The sequence below is a fragment of the Somniosus microcephalus genome, chromosome 1 (assembly GCF_052327205.1).
Source record: "Somniosus microcephalus isolate GS21.2 chromosome 1, FLI_Smic_1.0, whole genome shotgun sequence".
NCBI classification, from domain to species: domain Eukaryota; kingdom Metazoa; phylum Chordata; class Chondrichthyes; order Squaliformes; family Somniosidae; genus Somniosus; species Somniosus microcephalus.
Window position 1 is genome coordinate 70,624,777 of NC_140987.1, and position 20,037 is coordinate 70,644,813.

At 47.6% G+C, this 20,037-nt stretch overlaps 1 protein-coding gene across 7 annotated transcripts in view; it reads left to right on the plus strand.

The window, feature by feature from the left end:
* LOC147124155 (inorganic pyrophosphatase-like) overlaps positions 1–20,037 on the plus strand; it is a 246,223-nt gene that overhangs the window by 164,383 nt on the left and 61,803 nt on the right. For 4 of the 7 annotated variants that reach the window (XM_085982947.1, XM_085982942.1, XM_085982967.1 and 1 more), the window contains exon 3: positions 2,779–2,832. The exons of 2 other annotated variants lie outside the window; for them this stretch is intronic. In XM_085982947.1, the coding sequence (XP_085839073.1) occupies positions 2,779–2,832 (54 nt within the window). Of the gene's footprint in view, positions 1–2,441; positions 2,533–2,778; positions 2,833–20,037 lie in introns of all 7 variants that reach the window. One more of the 7 variants, XM_085982975.1, reaches the window with a different exon arrangement.

Consider the following 20,037-nt stretch of genomic DNA (forward strand, 5'->3'; position numbering starts at 1 on the left):
GCAGTTCTATTCATACAGTGTATAAACAGGTATATCCCTGAGTGTATAAATATACATTCGCATTGTTTATATATATTCTTTTCTTAGTTTACTGGTTGTCCCTCTGTTCATGGCAAGCTGTAACATAGTGTGCCGCCAGTGTTATACAGCTTCTCTCCTCTCCCAGTAGGAATGGGAGTTTTTGGTTGTCATTCAGATTTCTGAAATCAGGGCATATTTGTGTGAATTTTTGGTAGAAATTCTCCCTGATGCCCTGATATTTTCCACAGGCTGTGAGGAAGTGCATCTCTGTCTCCACCACTCCCTGACTGCAGTGAGAGCATATCCTGTCCTCTCTTGGCAGCCTGGTCTGCCTGTGTCTGCCTTTTTCGATCGCTAGGCTATGTTCGCTAAGTCTGTACCTTGTCAAGGTTCTTCTCAGTTTGTTATCCTTTACCATGGTCAGGTAATCAGCTATGTTGTATTGTCTGTTTAGGGCCAAGTAGCAATTGAGTTTGCTTTGGGTTTTTGTTGTTTCTGCCCAATATGTCAGATATTTTTCCTTTTGCTTAGCGACGATTGTGTTGGGTCGAATTCTTTGTGTTACCCTGTCACTGTCCTGGGGCTGGTTATTGTTAGTATTGTTAGTAGTTACTTCACTGAGTCCCAGGACTAGTTGACTGAGGGTATTCTTCTTTATGGTCAGCTCTTGGCATTTCAGGGCGTCGTAGTGATAGCATTGGGGATTGCTCATTTGTAGGTGATTCCAAAATTTGGTGGCTCTTTTTTGGATAGTGATTATTAATGGATATTGGCCTAGTTCCGCCCTGCATGCATTGTTTACTGTTTTCCTTTGAGTCCGGAGGATACTTTTACAGAATTCTGCATGTAGGATCTCAATTGGGTGTTTGTCCCATTTTGCAAATTCTTGTTGAGTTAGCGGTCCCCATACCTCACTGCCATAGAGTGCAATTGGTTCAATTACTGATTTGAAAATTTTGAGCCAAATGCTAATTGGGATTTCTATTTGGATTGATTTTTTGATGGCATAGAAAGCCCTTCTTGCTTTCTCTTTCAGTTCATTCACAGCCAGTTTGAAGTTTCCCGTAGAACTGACTTTTAAGCCCAAGTATGTGTAGTTAGTGGTTTGTTCAATTTTGGTTGTTCCTACTGTGAAATTTATTTTGGGTCCCTGATGTTTGGATCTTTGCTGGAACACAAGGACTTTGGCTTTTTGGGGATTTATTGTCAGGGCCCAAGTCTGGCAGTACGACTCCAGCAGGTCCAGGTTTTGCTGTAGCCCCTCTTTAGTAGGTGACAGCAGAACCAGGTCGTCTGCATAGAGGAGGAATTTAACCTTGGATTCATATAGGGTGAGGCCGGGTGCTGTAGATTGTTCAAGTAGTTTTGCCAATCCATTTATGTAAATATTAAAGAGTGTCGGTGAGATTGGCGAGCCCTGCGTCACCCCCCCGCCCCTGTGGGAAGTATTTTGTTTGTTTGTCTCCAATTTTAACTGCACATTTGTTGTTTGTATACATTGATTTAATTACATCATATGTTTTCCCTCCTACCCCACTTTCGATAAGTTTCAGGAATAAACCGTCATGCCAGATGGAGTCGAAAGCCTTCTAGAAATCTACAAAGCATGCGTAGATTTTGCTTTTGTTATGGTGAACGTGTTTGTCAATTAGGGTCTGTAGGGTGAAGATATGATCGGATGTTCTCCCTCCCCCCCCCCCTCTCCCTCCCCCCCTCTCCCTCCCCCCCTCTCCCTCCCCCCCTCTCCCTCCCCCCCTCTCCCTCCCCCCCTCTCCCTCCCCCCCCTCTCCCTCCCCCCCTCTCCCTCCCCCCCTCTCCCTCCCCCCCCTCTCCCTCCCCCCCTCTCCCTCCCGCTCTCCCTCCCCGCCTCTCCTCCCCGCCTCTCCCCTCCCCGCCTCTCCCTCCCCGCCTCTCCCTCCTTCCTCCCTCCCCGCCTCTCCCTCCTTCCTCCCTCCTTCCTCCCTCCTTCCTCCCTCCTTCCTCCCTCCTTCCTCCCTCCTTCCTCCCTCCTTCCTCCCTCCTTCCTCCCTCCCCGCCTCTCCCTCCTTCCTCCCTCCTTCCTCCCTCCTTCCTCCCTCTTCCTCCCTCCTTCCTCCCTCCTTCCTCCCTCCTTCCTCCCTCCTTCCTCCTCCCTCCTTCCTCCCTCCTCCTCCCTCCTCCCTCCCTCCCTCCCTCACTCCTCCCCTCACTCCCTCCCTCACTCCCCTCCCTCACTCCCTCCCTCACTCCCTCCCTCACTCCCTCCCTCCCTCACTCACTCCCTCACTCCCTCACTCCCTCCCTCTCTCCCTCTCTCCCTCCGCCCCTGTCCCTCCCCCCCTCCCTCCCTCCCTCCCCCACCCCTACTTTCCATTACGTATGGTTCATCAAGCTAACAAAATAACAGTTGCTTGTTTTTATCATCTATTTATCCCTTCCAGAACATCCTACATAGTACCAAAAACAAGTTTGCTCCAGAGTTTTCCTTGGAATGCCATTTGTGCTGGTTTTTTAAAAATCCAGACAACACAGGTAGGATGTTTTTGGAAATGTTGGTTAATCAGATACCACATCCATTTTTAATGTGGCTTTATTACAGATAATTACAGGTATCTAGTCATAACCCACAACTCCTAAACCAAGGCTGTTGGACCACACACACTGAAAATCACCAACAGCTGGTTATTCACTAAATTGCAGCTTTGAATTCTGGCATGAGATGTACATCATGAATGAAGATATGCACTGCTGTTGCTCAGATGTTGCATTCTTTTACAGGCTCTGTTTAATATGGTTGTAGAAGTGCCTCGTTGGACAAACGCTAAAATGGAGGTGAGTTCTTATGGTGTATGGACCTCAGTAAAATATGTTGTATTTGAGTCAGTAGCGCAAAACTGCTGATGATTTATACAAATTCCATTTATATAGCACCTTTCACGACTTCAGGACATCACAAAGCACTTTTCGAGTCAATGAAGTACTTTTGAAGTGTAGGCACTCTTGTAACGTAGGAAGGACGGCAGCCCATTTGCGCACAGCAAGCTCCCTTAAACAGTAATGTGATAATGACCAGATAATTTTATTTTTTATTTATGTTGATTGAGGGATAAATGCTGGCCAGGACACCAGGGAGAGCTCAAAGATCCTTCACAGCCCTAAATGCTGTCAGTGAGTTTGTTTCTCCCATCAATATTCTGTTTTCATAAGTGCAAAATTATTTTATTTTTGAAACAAAATTCCCATTCACATAGTGTCCTTCAAAATGACAATGCAACAGTTCCTGATAGAACCATAGAATGGTTACAGCACGGAAGAAGGCCTGTCGGTCCTGTGCCGACTCTCAGCTAGTCCCACTCCCCCATCCTTTCCCCGTAGCCCTGCAAATTGTTTTCCTTCAAATACTTATCCAACTCCCTTTTGAAAGTTAAGATTGAGTCTGCCTCCACCACCCTTTCAGGCAGTGCATTCCAGCTCTTAAGCACTCACTGCATAAAAAAGTTTTTTCTTATGTCGCCTTTGGTTCTTTTGCCAATCACCTTAAATCTGTGTCCTCTGGTTCTCGACCCTTCTGCCAATGGGAACAGTTTCTCTCTATCTACTCTGTCCAGACCCATCATGATTTTGAACACCTCTATCAAATCTCCTCTCAATCTTCTCTGCTCCAAGGAGAACAACCCCAGCTTCTCCAGTCTATCATCGTAACTGAAGTCCCTCATTCCTGGAATCATTCTCGTGAATCTTTTCTGCACCTTCTCTAAAGCCATCACATCCTTCCTAAAGTGTGGTGCGCAGAATTGGACACAATACTCCAGTTGGGGCCGAACCAGTGTTCTTCATAATTTCCACACTTTTGTACTCTATATCTCTATTTATGAAGCCCAGGATCCCGTAAGCCTTTTTAACTGCTTTCTCAACCTGCCCTGTCACCTTCAACGATTCGTGCACATGTACCCCCAGGTCTCTCTGTTCGTGCACCCCCTTTAGAATTGTATCATTTAGTTTATATGTCCTCTCCCCATTCTTTCTACCAAAATGTATCACTTCATACTTTTTTGTTAATTTTCATCTGCCATGTGTCTGCCCTTTTCACCAGCCTGTCTATGTCTTCCTGAAGGCTATCACTTTCCTCCTCACTGTTCACTATACTTCCCAGTTTTGTGTCATCTGCAAATTTTGAAATTGTGCCCTGTACACCCACGTCCAAGTCACTAATATATATCAAGAAAAGCAGTGGTCCTAGAACCGACCCCTGTATACCATTGTATACCTTCCTCCAGTCCGAAAAACAACCGTTCACCACTACTCTATTTCCTGTCACTTAGCCAATTTTGTATCCATACTGCCGCTGTCCCTTTTATTGCATGGGCTTCAACTTTGCTGGCAAGCCTATTATGTGGTACTTTGTCGGAGGCCTTTTGGAAATCCATGTACACCACATCAACCGCATTGCCCTCATCGACCCTCTCTGTTACCTCATCAAAAAACACGATCAAGTTGGTTAAACACAATTTGCCTTTAACAAATCCGTGCTGGCTTTCCGTAATTAATCCACACCTATCCAAGTGACAGTTAATTTTGTCCCTGATTACTGTTTCTGAAAGCTTCCCCACTACCGACGTTAAACTGACTGGCCTGTAGTTGCTGGGTTTATCTTTACACCCTTTTTTGAACAATGGTGTAGTATTTGCAATTCTCCAGTCCTCTGACACCATCCCCATATCTATAGAGGGTTGGAATATTATGGTCAGTACCGCCACGATTTCCGCCCTCAATTCCCTCAGCACCCTAGGGTGCATCACAATACAAAGACTTGGTAATCACACAAATTACTGACTAACAATGTTTTTTTTAAATAGCAAATGTTATGTTAAAGAAAGGCACCAGAAGAAAAAAATCCAATGAATTCTAAAGGGCACTCTACCTGTCGTAGTACGAGGCTCACCAGCTATCTTACATAGTATTAACAGCACAGAAATAGGTAATTCGGCCGAACAGGTCCATGCCGGTGTTTATGCTCCTCACTAACCTCCTCCCACCTTTCTTCATCCAAACCCATCAATATATCCTTCTATCCCTTTCTCCCTTATGTGTTTATCTAGCTTCTCTTTAATGCATCTATGCTATTCTCCTCAGCTACTCCTTGTAGAATCATAGATAGTTACAGCACGGAAGGAGGCCATTTCGGCCCATTGTGTCCGCGCCGGCCAACAAAGAGCTTTCCAGCCTAACCCCACTTCCCAGCTCTAGGTCCGTAGCCCTGCAGGTTAGAGCATCCCAAGTGCACATCCAAAAATGTGGTTAGGGTTTCTGCCTCTACCACCCTTTCAGGCAGTGAGTTCCAGACCCCCACAACCCTCAATGTCCCCTCAAATCCTCTCTAAACCTTCCCCCAATTACTTTAAATCTGTGCCCCCTGGTTTTTGACCCCTCTGCTAAGGGAAATAGGTCCTTTCTATCCACTTTATCTATGCCCCTCATAATTTTATACACCTCAATAAGGTCTCCCCTCTGTTCCAAGGAAAACAGACCCAGCCTATCCAGTCTTTCCTCATAGCTAAGATTCTCCACTCCAGCAACATCCTTGTAAATCTCCTCTGCACCCTCTCTAGTGCAATCACATCTTTCCTGTAATGTGGTGACCAGAATTGCATGCAGTACTCTAACTGAGGCCTAACTAGTGTTTTATACAGTTGAAGCATAACCCTCCTGCTCTTGTATTCTATGCCACGGCTAATAAAGGAAAGCATTCCGTATGCCTTCTTAACCACCTTATCTACTTGGCCTGCTACCTTCAGGGATCTGTGGACATGCACTCCAAGGTCCCTTTGTTCCTCTACACTACTCAGTGTCCTACCATTTTAATGTGTGTTCGCTTTCCTTGTTAGCCCTCCCCAAATGCATTACCTCACACTTCTCCGGATTGAATTCCATTTGCCACTGTTCTGCCCACCTGACCAATTTATTGATATCTTCTTGCAGTCTACAGCTTCCTTCTTCAGTATCAACCACATAGCCGATTTTAGTATCATCTGCAAACTTCTTAATCATACCTCCTATATTCAAGTCAAGATCGTTGATATATACCACAAAAAGCAAGGGATCTAGTACTGAGCCCTGCGGAACCCCACTGGAAACAGCCTTCCAGTCACAAAAACACCCATCAACCATTACCCTCTTTTGAATCCAACTTGACACTTTGCCCTGGATCCCATGGGCTTTTAACTTCGTGACCAGTCTGCCATGTGGAACCTTATCAAAAGACTTGCTAATGTCCATATACACTACATCAAATGCACTACCCTCATCTACCCTCCTCAAAAAATTCAATCAAGTTTGTCAGACACGACCTTCCCTTAACAAATCCGTGCTGACTATCCTTGATTAATCCGTGTCTTTCTAAATGAAGATTTATCCTGTCCTTCAGAATTCTTTCCAATAATTTTCCCACCACCGAGGTTAGGCTGACTGGCCTGTAATTACTCGGTTTATCCTTTTCTCCCTTTGTAAACAAGGGTACCACATTAGCAGCCCTCCAGTCCTCTGGCACCACACCTGAAGCCAGAGAGGATTGAAAAATGATGGTCAGGGCCTCTGCTATTTCCTCTTTTGCTTCGCTTAACAGCCTGGGATACATTTCTTCTGGGCCTGGGGATTTATCCACTTTTAAAGCTGCTAAACCCCTTAATACTTCCTCTCTCACTATGTTTATTTCATCTAATATTTCACACTCCTCCCCCCCGATAGCAATGTCTGCTTTGCCCCTCCTTTGTGAAAACAGACGCAAAGTATTCATTAAGAACCCTACCGATGTCTCCCGCCATCACACACACATTACCCTCATGATCTCTAAAAGGCCGCCCGAAGTTTCCCGCTCGCTAACGGCCTTGCCGGCTCCCGCGGGCCGCTCGCACTGACTGCGCATGCGCCGCCCGCACTCACCGCGCATGCGCCGCCCGCACTCACCACGCATGCGCCGCCCGCCCGCCCGCAGCGGCCGTCCATCAGCCGCGCGATACGCGGGGGACCTCAGCAACGGCACCGGACCTCAGGCGCTAGGCAGGGGGAGGGGCCGGAGAGAGGGACAGAGGGAGGGAGGGGAGGGAGAGAGGGGAGGGAGGGAGGGAGAGAGGGGAGGGAGGGATAGGACAGGGAGAGGACATGACAGGGAGAGGGGGGACACACAGGGGCAGGGAGACCAAACGCCCCAAAATTGCCTTCGCGCCCCAAAATTGCCCTCGCAACGCGGGGCTCGCTAGGCAGGGGGAGGGGCCGGAGAGGGGGAGCGGGGGAGTGGGGGAGGGGGGAGGGGTGGGGGGGGGAGAGGGAGACAGGGGAGGGAGGGGGGGAGGGAGGGAGGGGGGGAGGGAGAGAGGGGAGGGAGGGAGAGAGGGGAGGGAGGGAGAGAGGAGAGGGGAGGGGAGAGAGGGGAGGGAGGGGAGGGGGGGAGCGAGGGATAGGACAGGGAGAGGACATGACAGGGAGAGGGGAGACACACAGGGGCAGGGAGACCAAACGCCCCAAAATTGCCCTCGCGCCCCAAAATTGCCCTCGCAACGCGGGGCTCCCCAGCTAGTATATTTATAAAACATCTTTGGGTTTCCTTGATTTTACTTGCCAAGAATTTTTCATGCTCTCTCTTTGCTTTCCTAATATCATTTTTAATTGCACCCCTGCACTTTCTGTACTCCTCTAAAGATTCTGGAGTATTTAGCCCTCGGTATCTGTCATATGCCTCCCTTTTTTTCTTTATCCTACCCTGTATGTCTCTAGACATCCATGGGGCTCTAGATTTGTTAGTCCCATCTTTTTTCTTTAAGGGCACATGTTTGGTCTGAACCCTCCGGATCTCCTCCTTGAATGCCTCCCACTGCTCTGACACTGATTTACCTTCAAGTGATTGTTTCCAGTCCACTATGGCTAAATCCCCTCTGAGCTTAGTAAAATTTGCTTATCCCCAATTTAGAATTTTTATTCCTGGTCTATCCTTGTCCTTTTCTATAACTACCTTAAATCTAACTGAATTATGGTCACTAGCACCAAAATGCTCCCCCACTGATATGCCTTCTACCTGCCCAGCTTCATTCCCTCAAACTAAGTCTAGAACCGCCCCCTCCCTTGTTGGGCTTGCTACATACTGGCTAAAAAAAAGTTCTCCTGGATGCAGTTTAGGAATTCCGCACCTTCTGTACCCTTCACACTAATTTTATCCCAGTTAATATTGGGGTAGTTGAAATCCCCTACTATTACTGCCCTATAGTTTTTGCACTTCTCAGAAATTTGTTTACATATTTGTTCTTCTATCTCCCTCTCACTGTTTGGGGGTCTGTGGTACACTCCCAGCAGTGTGATCGCCCCTTTTTTGTTTTTCAATTCGACCCATATGGCCTCGTTTGATGATCCCTCCAACATATCATCCCTCCTCACCGCTGTAATAGTTTCTTTAATCAATACTGCGACCCCCTCTCCCTTTTTACCTCCCTCTCTATCCCGTCTGAAAATCCTGTAACCAGGAATGTTGAGCTGCCATACCTGCCCCTCTTTCAGCCACGTCTCTGTAATAGCAAAAATATCATAGTCCCAAGTATCTACCTGTGCCCTCAGCTCATCTGCCTTGTTCGCTATACTCCTTGCATTGAAGTATATACCATTTAGTACAGGCAAACCTCTTTGTTGACTACTATCTAGCCCTTGATTCCTCTGTCCTTCCAATTTACTTTCTATGTTTTTGTTTTCCAATTCCAGTTTATCTTCCCTCCCTATTGACTCTATACTTAGGTTCTCATCCCCCTGCCAAGCTAGTTTAAACCCTCCCCAACAGCACTAGCAAACCCTCCTGTGAGGATATTGGTCCCGTTCCCGTTGAGGTGCAACCCGTCTGGCTTGTAGAGGTCCCACCTCCCCAGAAACGGTTCCAATTCCTCAGGAATCTAAAGCCCTCCCTCCTACACCGTCTCTCCAGCCACGCATTCATCTGCTCTATCTTCCTATTTCTGTACTCACTAGCATGTGGCACTTACTACCTTTGAGGTCCTGCTTTTTAACCTCTTTCCTAGCTCCCTAAACTCTGCCTGCAGGACCTCATCCCTCTTCCTACCTATGTCATTGGTACCGATATGGACCACGACCTCTGGCTGTTCACCCTTCCCCCTCAGAATGCCCTGCAGCTGGTCAGTGACATCCTTGACCCTGGAACCAGGGAGGCAACATACCATCCTGGAGTTGCGTCTGCGGCCGCAGAAACGCCTGTCTGCTCCCCTAACTATTGAATCCCCTATCACTGTTGCTCTCCCTCTCCTCTTCTCCCCCCCTGCCTGTGCAGCTGAGCCTTCCATGGTGCTGTGGACTTGGCTCTGGCTGCACTCCCCAGAGGAACCATTGCCCTCACCAGTACTCAGCACCGAATACTGGTTTGTGAACAAGATTGGCTCAGGGGACTCCTGCACTACATGCCTGGTCCTCCTCTTCTGTCTGACAGTCACCCATTCCCTCTCTGTCTGCGCACTCTTAAGCTGCGGGGTGACCACCTCCCGAAACGTGCTATCCACATAGCTCTCAGCCTCGTGGATGCATAGCAGTGACTGCAGCCGCCGCTCAAGCTCCGTAACCCGATGGTCGAGCTGCTGTAGCTGGTGACACATCCCGCACATGTGGTCGTCCAGACCACGGGAGGTGTCCAGGACTTCCCACATGGCACATGATGTGCATTCCACGGGTGTGAGCTGCCCTGCCATACCTCTAATTAACCAATTAACCTCTAATTTACTAACCTAGCTGGAATAAACTTAAAGGGCTCAAATTTTGAGTAGCGCCCCCGCACCGGAAATTGAGCGGTTGTGCCCCAAGAGGGAAGCGGGGCGCTACTGGAAGTGCCCTGCATCCCTCTTGGGGCGCTGTGAGTCAATATTGCGGCATTATGTGGCGCTGCGGCACGTCGCGCCGTGGCATTGCAGGCCTTCCTCCCCTTCTTAAAGGGGAGGGGCCTTGTGCAGCGCGATCTGGGGCCCAGCTGGGCCCCCGGGGATCGGGAGTGCAGGCAAAAGAGCCCGGCACTCAAGAGAAGTGCCGGGCTCTTGGAGCGCAGCCAGCACTCCACGGGGTGGGGGGGGTGGGTGTTTCAGGAGGTCTGAGATGAGAGCGCAGGCAGATGCTGGCAGGCGGCCAGCAACAAAAATGGCCGCCCCGCACCTCGCTTTTAAATTGCGCCTCCCCGGCCGCAGGTACGCCCCCCTGACCCCGTCGGACATAGCGTCCGGCGGTAAATCAGGGGGCGCTCCCGAAGATCGTGGCCGGGGCGTGAGCGGGGCACTGTGCACACCAATGACGTCATCGCCAGCGGCGCAGTGCCGCAGGGCGCTACCGGTTAGCGCTACCACTAACCTCCCGCTGAATTTTGCAGGAGATGTGGGCAGTGCCGCGCCCGGGTGCTAGTTGGTTTGCGCCCCACTTAGCGCCCTCTTAAGGCGCTAACGGGAGGCGCTACCAACTGAATTTTTCCCCCCAAAACTTTAAGAAAGCCAAGTAAAAACACTTACCAGATACTCACCAATCAGCTCCCTCCCCTTGTGCCGACGTTACTCTTGACTTCTGATGTCACTCTTTGAAAATTCTGCCGGCGCTGAGTTGGTTCCGCCGCTGCCACCTCGCCGCTCCTCTGCACTGCTGCTGCTGTGGGGCCTACCTGTGTCTCAGGCTCTCTTTATACCGCCGCTGCTGCCTCGCCACTCCTCCCAGGTCCACACTGCCGCCGCCGCTGCTGCTGTGGGGCCTACCTGCGTCTCGGGCTCACTTTATACCGCCGCTGCTGCCTCAGCGCTCCTCCAGGTCCGCTCTGCCATCGCTGCTGCTGCTGTTGTGGTAGCAAGTTCCACATTTTAACCACTCTCTGGGTAAAGAGGTTTCTCCTGAATTCCCTATTGGATTTATTAGTGACTATTTTATATTTATGGCTGCTAGTTCTGTTCTTGTTCACAAGTGGAATCACCTTCTCTACGTCATCTCAGTCCTAAATGGCTGATCCCTTATCCTGAGACTATGAGCCTAGTTCTAGACTCTCCAGCCAGGGAAAGAAGCCTTTCAGCATCTGCAGCACTCCACTAGTTACAATCTGCCAACCTGAAAATGGCCAGTTTATTCCCACTCTCTATTTTCTGTCCATTAACCAATCCTCAATCCACGTTAATATAATACCCCTAATCCCATGAGCCGTAATCTTGTGTAACAACCTTGTGTGCCACCTTATCAAATGTCTTTTGAACACTGGTTCCCCCCTTTTCCACCCTGCTAGTTACACCCTCAAAAAAACTCTAACGGATTTGTCAAACATGATTTCCCTTTCATAAAACCGTGTTGACTCTGCCTAATCAGATTATGATTTTCTAAATGTCCTGTTACTACATTCCTAATAATATTCTAGCATCTTCCCCAAACGGCTGTTTCATGCACCAAAAATAAATTTTTGTAGAATATTCCTCAGAATACCATTTGAGTTGGCTTGGGATTTTTATTACCAGTATTTTTCAGTATCTGATGCCGGCCTATGTTAAAACGGCTTTATTTGGGTAATTTGAAGTGCGTTACAAAAACGAATAGTCAGAAAGAAAAAGCTTGCATTTATATAGCACCTTTCACGTCCTCAGGACCTCCCAAATCTCTTCACGGCCAATGATGTAGTTCTGAAGTGTAGTCACTGTTGTAGGCAAATGCAACGGACACTTTGTATACAGCAAGGTCCCACAAGCAGCAATGAGATGAAGACCAGATAATCTGTTTTTGGTGATGTTGGTTACAGGGCAATTGTTGGCCAGGACATACTCAAGTATATTCAAGACAGAGATCGATAGATTTTTGGATACTAAGGGAATCAAGGGATATGCGGATCAATGTTCCCTCTAATTTTGTTTCTGTGCGTGGCCCCTTTAACTGGCTGCGCGGCCCATTCCAATTTCCATGCAAGTGCGGTTGCTTCCATGTAAAAGCCGGTGAGCAGCCTGTGCAGGACCTCTAGACTTAGCAGGTGCATTAATGAGGATAGTGCGGGAAGGTGGAGTTGAGGTAGAAGATCAGCCATGATCTTATTGACTGGCGGAGCAGGCTCGAAGGGCCGAATGCCCTACTCCTACTAATATTTCTTATGTTCCCTTTCCTCTTCAAAGTACTTTTGAACGTGTTGTTGCATCCCAAATCCATGCCCATCTTTCCCTCAACACCATGTTTGAATCCCTCCAATCAGTTTCTGTCCCTGCCACAGTACCAAAACAACTCTTATCAAAGTCACCAATAGAAGATAGGAGCAGGATTAGGCCATTCAGCCCCTCGAGCCTGTTCCGCCATTTAATGAGATCATGGCTGATCATCCAAATTCAGTACCCTGTCCCTGCTTTCTCCCCATATCCCTTGATCCCTTTAGCCTTAAGAAATATATCCAACTCCTTCTTGAATATATTTAATGAATTGGCCTCAACTGCCTCCTGTGGTAGAGAATTCCACAAGTTCACCACTCTCTGGGTGAAGAAATTCCTCCTCATCTCAGTCCTAAATGGCTTACCCCTTATCCTTAGACTGTGATCCCTGGTTCTGGACTCCCCCGCCATCGGGAACATCCTTCCTGTATCTAGTCTGTCTAGTACTGTTAGAATTTTATAAGTATCAATGAGATCCCCTCTCATTCTTCTAAACTCTAGTGAATATAAGCCTAATTGACCCAATCTCTCCTCATATGTCATTCCTGCCATCCTAGCTGTCAGTCTGGTGATTCTTCGCTGCACTCTCTCCATGGCAAGAACATCCTTCCTCAGATAAGATGACCAAAACTGCACACAATACTCAAGGTGTGATTTCACCAAGGCCCTGTACAACTGCAGCAAGACATCCTTGCTCCTGTAATCGAATCCTCTCGCTATGAAGGCCAACATACCATTTGCCTTACCGCCTGCTGCACCTGCATGCTTACCTTCAGCGACTGGTGCACAAGGACACCCAGGTCTCGTTGCACTTCTCCTCCCAATCTATTGCCATTCAGATAATAATCTGCCTTCCTGTTTTTGCCACCAAAGTGGATAACCTCGCATTTATCCACATTATACTGCATCTGCCATGCATCTGCCCAATCACCCAACCTGTCCAAATCATACTGGAGTTTCTCGGCATCCTCCTCACAGCACACACGCCCACCCAGCTTTGTGTTGTCTGCAAACTTGGAGATATTACATCTAGTTCCCTCGTCTAGATCATTAATATATATTGTGAATAACTGGGGTCCTAGCACCGACCCCTGCGGTACCCCACTAGTCACTGCCTGCCACTCGGAAAAAGACCCGTTTATTCCAACTCTTTGCTTCCTGTCTGCCAACCAGTTCTCTATCCAAGTCAGTACCTTACCCCCAATCCCATGTGCTTTAACTTTGCACGCTAATCTCTTATGCGGGACCTTATTGAAAGCCTTCTGAAAGTCCAAATACACTGCATCCACTGGTTCTCCCTTATCTATTCTACCAGTTACATCGTCAAAAAATTCCAGTAGATTAGTCAAGCATGATTTACCTTTTGTAAATCCATGTTGACTTTGTCCAATCCTGTCACTGTTTTCCAAGTGCTCTGCTATTACATCTTTTATAATGGACTCTAGCATTTTCCCCACTTCCGATGTCAGGCTTACCGGTCTATAATTCCCCATTTTCTCTCTACCACCTTTTTTACATAGTGGGGTTACATTAGCTACCCTCCAATCCATGGGAACTGTTCCAGAGTCTATAAAATTTTGGAAGATGACCAGCAATGCATCTACTATTTCTAGGGCCACTTCCTTAAGTCCCCTAGGATGTAGATTATCAGGCCCTGGGGATTTATCGGCCTTCAATCCCGTCAATTTCCCTAACACCATTTCCCTACAAATACTGATTTCATTCAGTTCCTCCCTCTCATTAGACCCTATGTTCCCCAACATCTCTGGGAGGTTATTTGTGTCCTCCTTTGTGAAGACAGAACCAAAGTATGTATTTAATTGGCCCGCCATTTCTTTGTTCCCCATTATAAATTCCCCTGATTCTGACTGCACGGATCTACGCTTGACTTCACCAATCTTTTTCTCTACACATATCTATAGAAGCTTTTACAGTCAGTTTTTATGTTCCCTTGCAAGCTTACTCTCATATTTTATTTTCCCCCTCTTAATGAATCCCTTTGTCCTCCTTTGCTGAATCCTAAACTGCTCCCAATCCTCAGGTTTGCTGCTTTTTCTGGCCAATTTATATGTCCTCTCCTTGGATCTTATGCTATCCCTAATTTCCCTGGTTAGCCACGGTTGAGCCACCTTTTTTGTTTTATTTTTATGGCAAACAGGGATGAACAAATTCTGTAGTTCATCCATGCGATCCAACTCGCGCCTCATACCATCATAGTTTCCTTTATTTAAATTCAGGACCCTAGTCTCCAAGTCAAATACTTCACTCTCCATCTTAATGAAGAATTCTATCATATTATGATCGCTCCTCCCCAAGGGACCTCGCACAGCAAGATTGCTAATTAACCCTTTCTCATTACATAATACCCAGTCTAAGATGGCCTGATCTCTAGTTGGTTCCTCGACCTATTGGTCCAGGAAACCATCCCGTATACACTGTAGGAATTCCTCCTCCATAGTATTGTTACTAATTTGGATAGCCCAGTCTATATGTTGATTAAAGTCACCCATGATAACTGCTGTGCCCTTATTGCACGCATCTCTAATTTCCCGTTTAATGCCATCCCCAACCTCGGCATTACTGTTTGGGGGTCTGTATACAACTCCCACTAACGTTTTCTGCCCCTTGGCATTTCTCAGCTCTACCCATACAGATTCCATATCATCAGAGCTAATATCCTTCCTTACTATTCTGTTAATCTCCTCTTTAACCAGCAATGCTACCCCACCTCCTTTTCCCTTTTGCCTATCTTTCCTGAATATTGAATACCCCTGGATGTTGAATTCCCAGCCTTGGTCACCCTGGAGCCATGTCTCCGTAATCCCAATTATATCATAACACATCCTATGTGACTGTGACAAAGGTAAACTATCCCTCCTCGTGTTTCTCGATCTGTCTGCAACCTTTGACACGGTTGACCACTCCATCCTCCTCCAAAGCCTCTCCACTGTCGTCCAGCTAGGTGGGACTGCACTCGCCTGGTTCCATTCATATCTATCTAATCGTAGCCAGAGAATCACCTGCAATGGCTTCTCTTCTTGCTCCCACATTGTTACCTCTGGTATTTTTTTTAATTTGTTTTTATGGGATGTGAGCTTCGCTGGTAAGGGCAGCATTGCCCATCCCTAATTGCCCTTGAGAAGGTGGTGGTGCGCTGCCGCCTTGAACTGCTGCAGTCCATGTGGTGAAGGTATTCCCACAGTGCTGTTAGGTAGGGAGTTCCAGGATTTTGACCCAGCGATGATAAAAGATCGGTGATATACTTCTAAATGAGGATAATGTGTGACTTGGAGGGGAACTTGGAGGTGGTAGTGTTCCCATGAGTCTGCTGCCCTTGTCCTTCTAGGTGGAAGAGGTTTGGGAGATGCTGCCGAAGAAAACTTGGCAAGTTGCTGCAGTGCATCTTATAGATGGTACACACTGCAGCCACATTACGCCGGTGGTGGAGTGAGTGAATGTTTAACGTGGTAGAGGGGGTGCCAATCAAGCAGGCTGCTTTGACCTGGATGGTGTCGAGCTTCATGTGTGTTGTTGGAGCTGCACTCATCCAGGCAAGTGGAGAGCATTCCATGACACTCCTGATTTGTGCCTTGTAGATGGTAGAAAGGCTTTGAGGAGTCAGGAGGTGAGACACCGCAGAATACCTAGCCTCTGACCTGCTGTTGTTGCCACAGTATTTATGTGGCTGGTCCAGTTAAGTTTCTTGTCAATGGTGACCCCTCCCTCCCCCCCCCCAAGGATGTTGATGGTGGGGGATTCGGCAATGGTAATGCCGTTGAATGTCAAGGGGCGGTGTTTAGACTCTCACTTGTTGGAGATAGCCATTGCCTGGCACTTCTGTGGCGCAAATGTTACCTGCCACTTATCAGTCCAAGCCTGAACGTTGTCCAGGTCTTGTTGCATGCGGGCATGGACTGCTTCATTATCTGAGGAGTTGTGAATGGCGCTGAACACTGAGCAGTCATCAGCAAACATCCCCATTTCAGACCTTATGTTAGAGGGAAGGTCATTGATGAAGCAGCTGAAGATGGTTGGGCCTAGGACACTGCCCTGAGGAACTCCTGCCACGATGTCCTGGGCTGTGATGATTGACCTTCAATCACCACAGCCATCTTCCTTTGTGCTAGGTATGACTCCAGCCAGTGGAGAGTTTTCCCCCCCGATTCCCATTGACTTCAGTTTTACTAGGGCTCCTTCATGCCAGTGGATGGGGAGAGCCAGTGGATGTGGTGTACCTTGACTTCCAGAAAGCCTTCGATAAGGTTCCACACAAAAGATTATCATGCAAAATTAAGGCTCATGGGATTGGGGGCAAAGTATTAACGTGGATAGAGAACTGGCTGGCGGATAGAAAACAGAGAGTTGGAATAAACGGCTCGTTTTCGGAGTGGCAGGCAGTGACCAGCGGGGTGCCGCAAGGATCTGTCCTGGGACCCCAGCTGTTCACAATATATATAAATGATCTGGATCAGGGAATTGGATGCAATATTTCCAAATTCGCTGACGACACTAAACTAGGAGGAGGGGTGGGCTCTGATGAGGATGTCAGGAGGCTACAGTGCGATTTGGACAGGTTGGGGGAATGGGCGGATACGTGGCAGATGCACTATAATGTGGATAAATGCGAGGTTATCCACTTTGGGGGTAAAAACAGGAGGGTAGATTATTATCTAAATGGCAATAGATTGGGAGATGGGGAAGTGCAGAGGGACCTGGGTGTTCTTGTGCACCAGTCACTGAAGGAGAGCATGCAGGTGCAACAGGCGATTAAGAAGGCAAATGGTATGTTGGCCTTCATATCAAGGGGGTTCGAGTATAGGAATAGGGATACCTTACTACAGCTGTACAAGGTGCTGGTGAGACCGCATCTGGAGTATTGTGTACAGTTTTGGTCGCCCCATCTGCGGAAGGATGTTCTTGCCATGGAAAGAGTGCAGCGGCGATTCACCAGGCTGATACCTGGAATGGCGGGAATGACCTACGAGGAGAGATTGAATAGTTTGGGCTTGTACTCACTGGAGTTTAGAAGATTGAGAGGGGATCTCATCGAAACATATAAAATTATGGCAGGCCTGGACAGGCTGAATTCAGAGAGAATGTTTCCAATGGCAGGGGAGCACAGAACCAGGGGCCACAGTCTAAAAATAGCGGGCAAATCATTTAAAACAGAGATGAGGAAGAATTTCTTCACTCAAAGAGTGGTGAGCCTGTGGAATTCCCTGCCACAGAGGGCTGTGAAGGCTAATTCAATAAATATTTTCAAGAGAGAATTGGATATATTTCTGAAGGCTAAGGGGATTAAGGGTTACGGAGAAAAGGCGGGGACGGGGTACTGAACTGGTAAGATCAGCTAAGATCTCAGACGAAGATCAGCCATGATCTCATTGAATGGCGGAGCAGGCTCGAAGGGCCGAATGGCCTACTCCTGTTCCTATCTCTATGTTTCTATGAAGTCATTATTTTTAAAAATCAACAATCATTATTTAGAGACTATCTTGATAACCATTTGTGAAAATTACAAAGCAATTTTCAAGAGTAACATATTTACTTTTATTTGCGGAGATGGGGCCAGAAGTTTGTTTGCTTTCTGTAATAATTTTACATAACTGTAACCTGGATCTGACAAGAAGACAGCTTCCTTTTGCTTACATATGAACCTAAATATTGTTGCACAATAATGTCACAAATATAATATACGTATACTCAATTTGTCTTACTTTGCCCCAGCCAGCAAGGCTCTGCCAGGAGAGATATTTCCTGCTGCATGTAAGTCAGGCACCAAATAAAAAAATACTGCGAATTTCAAAATCAGGCCATCTTTTTGGAGGGGTAGTGTTCCAGTACAGCTACAACACTGGCATCTATCCGACAATGTGGAAAACTGCCCAGGTATGTCCTGTCCACAAAAAGCAGGACAAATCCAACCCGGCCAATTACCGCCCCATCAGTCTACTCTCAATCATCATCAAAGTGATGGAAGGTGTCATCGACGGTGCTATCAAGGGGCACTTACTCACCAATAACCTGCTCACCGATGCCCAGTTTGGGTTCCGCCAAGACCACTTGGCTCCCAATCTCATTATAGCCGTGGTCCAAACATGGACAAAAGGAGCTGAATTCCAGAGGTGAGGTGAGTCATAGAGTTAGAGTCATCGAGTTATACAGCACGGATAGAGGCCCTTCGGCCCATCGTGTCCGTGCCGGCCATCAAGCCCTGTCTAATCTAATCCCATATTCCAGCATTTGGTCCATAGCCTTGTATGCTATGGCATTTCAAGTGCTCATCCAAATGCTTCTTAAATGTTGTGAGGGTTCCTGCCTCCACAACCCTTTCAGGCAGTGAGTTCCAGACTCCAACCACCCTCTGGGTGAAAAAGTTATTTCTCAAATCCCCTCTAAACCTCCCGCCCTTTACCTTGAATCTATGCCCCCTAGTTATTGACCCCTCTACTAAGGGAAAAAGCTCCTCAGCATCCATCCTATCTATGCCCCTCATAATTTTGTACACCTCAATCATGTCCCCCCTCAGCCTCCTCTGCTCCAAGGAAAACAAACCCAATCTGCCCAGCCTCTCTTCATAGCTGAAGCGCTCCAGCCCTGGTAACATCCTGGTGAACCTCCTCTGCACCCTCTCTAACGCGATCACATCCTTCCTGTAGTGTGGCGACCAGAACTGCACACAGTATTCCAGCTGTGGCCTAACCAGTGTTTTATACAGCTCCATCATAACCTCCTTGCTCTTATATTCAATGCCTCGGCTAATGAAGGCAAGTATCCCATATGCCTTTTTTACCACCTTATCCACCTGTTCCGCCGCCTTCAGGGATCTGTGTACTTGCACACCCAGATCCCTCTGACCCTCCGTCTTGCCTAGGGTCTTTCCATTCATTGTGTATTCCCTTGCCTTGTTAGTCCCCACAAAGTGCATCACCTCGCACTTTTCCGGGTCAAATTCCATTTGCCACTGTTCCGCCCATCTGACCAACCCATCTATATCGTCCTGCAGACTGAGGCTACCCTCCTCGCTATTTACCACCCTACCAATTTTTGTATCATCCGCGAACTTACTGATCATACCTTTTACATTCATATCCAAGTCATTAATGTAGACCACAAACAGCAAGGGACCCAGCACCGATCCCTGTGGTACCCCACTGGCCACAGGCTTCCAGTCACAAAAACAACCTTCGACCATCACCCTCTGCCTTCTGCCACTAAGCCAGTTTTGTATCCAATGTGCCAAGGCACCCTGGATTCCATGGGCTCTTACCTTCTTGACCAGTCTCCTGTGCGGGACTTTATCGAAGGCCTTACTGAAATCCATGTATACCACATCCACTGCGTTACCCTCATCCACACACCTAGTCACCCCCTCAAAAAATTCAATCAAATTAGTCAGACATGATCTTCCCTTGCCAAAGCCATGTTGACTATCCCTGATTAATCCTTGCCTCTCCAAGTGGAGACAAATTTTGTCCCTCAGAATTTTTTCCAATAATTTTCCTACCACTGATGTTAGGCTCACTGGCCTGTAGTTCCCCGGTTTTTCCCTACTACCCTTCTTGAATAATGGTACTACATTAGCGGTTCTCCAGTCCTCTGGCACATCCCCTGTGGCCAGAGAGGTCCTGAATATATGTGTTAGAGCCCTCGCAATCTCTTCCTTTGCCTCACACAGCAGCCTGGGATACATTTCATCCGGGCCTGGGGATTTATCCATTTTTAGGCCAGCTAAAACCGCCAATACCTCCTCCCTCTCGATGTTAATATGTTCGAGCATATCCCAGTCCCCCTGCCCTATTTCTATGTCTACATCGTCCTTCTCCATAGTGAAAACAGATGCAAAAAATTCATTTAG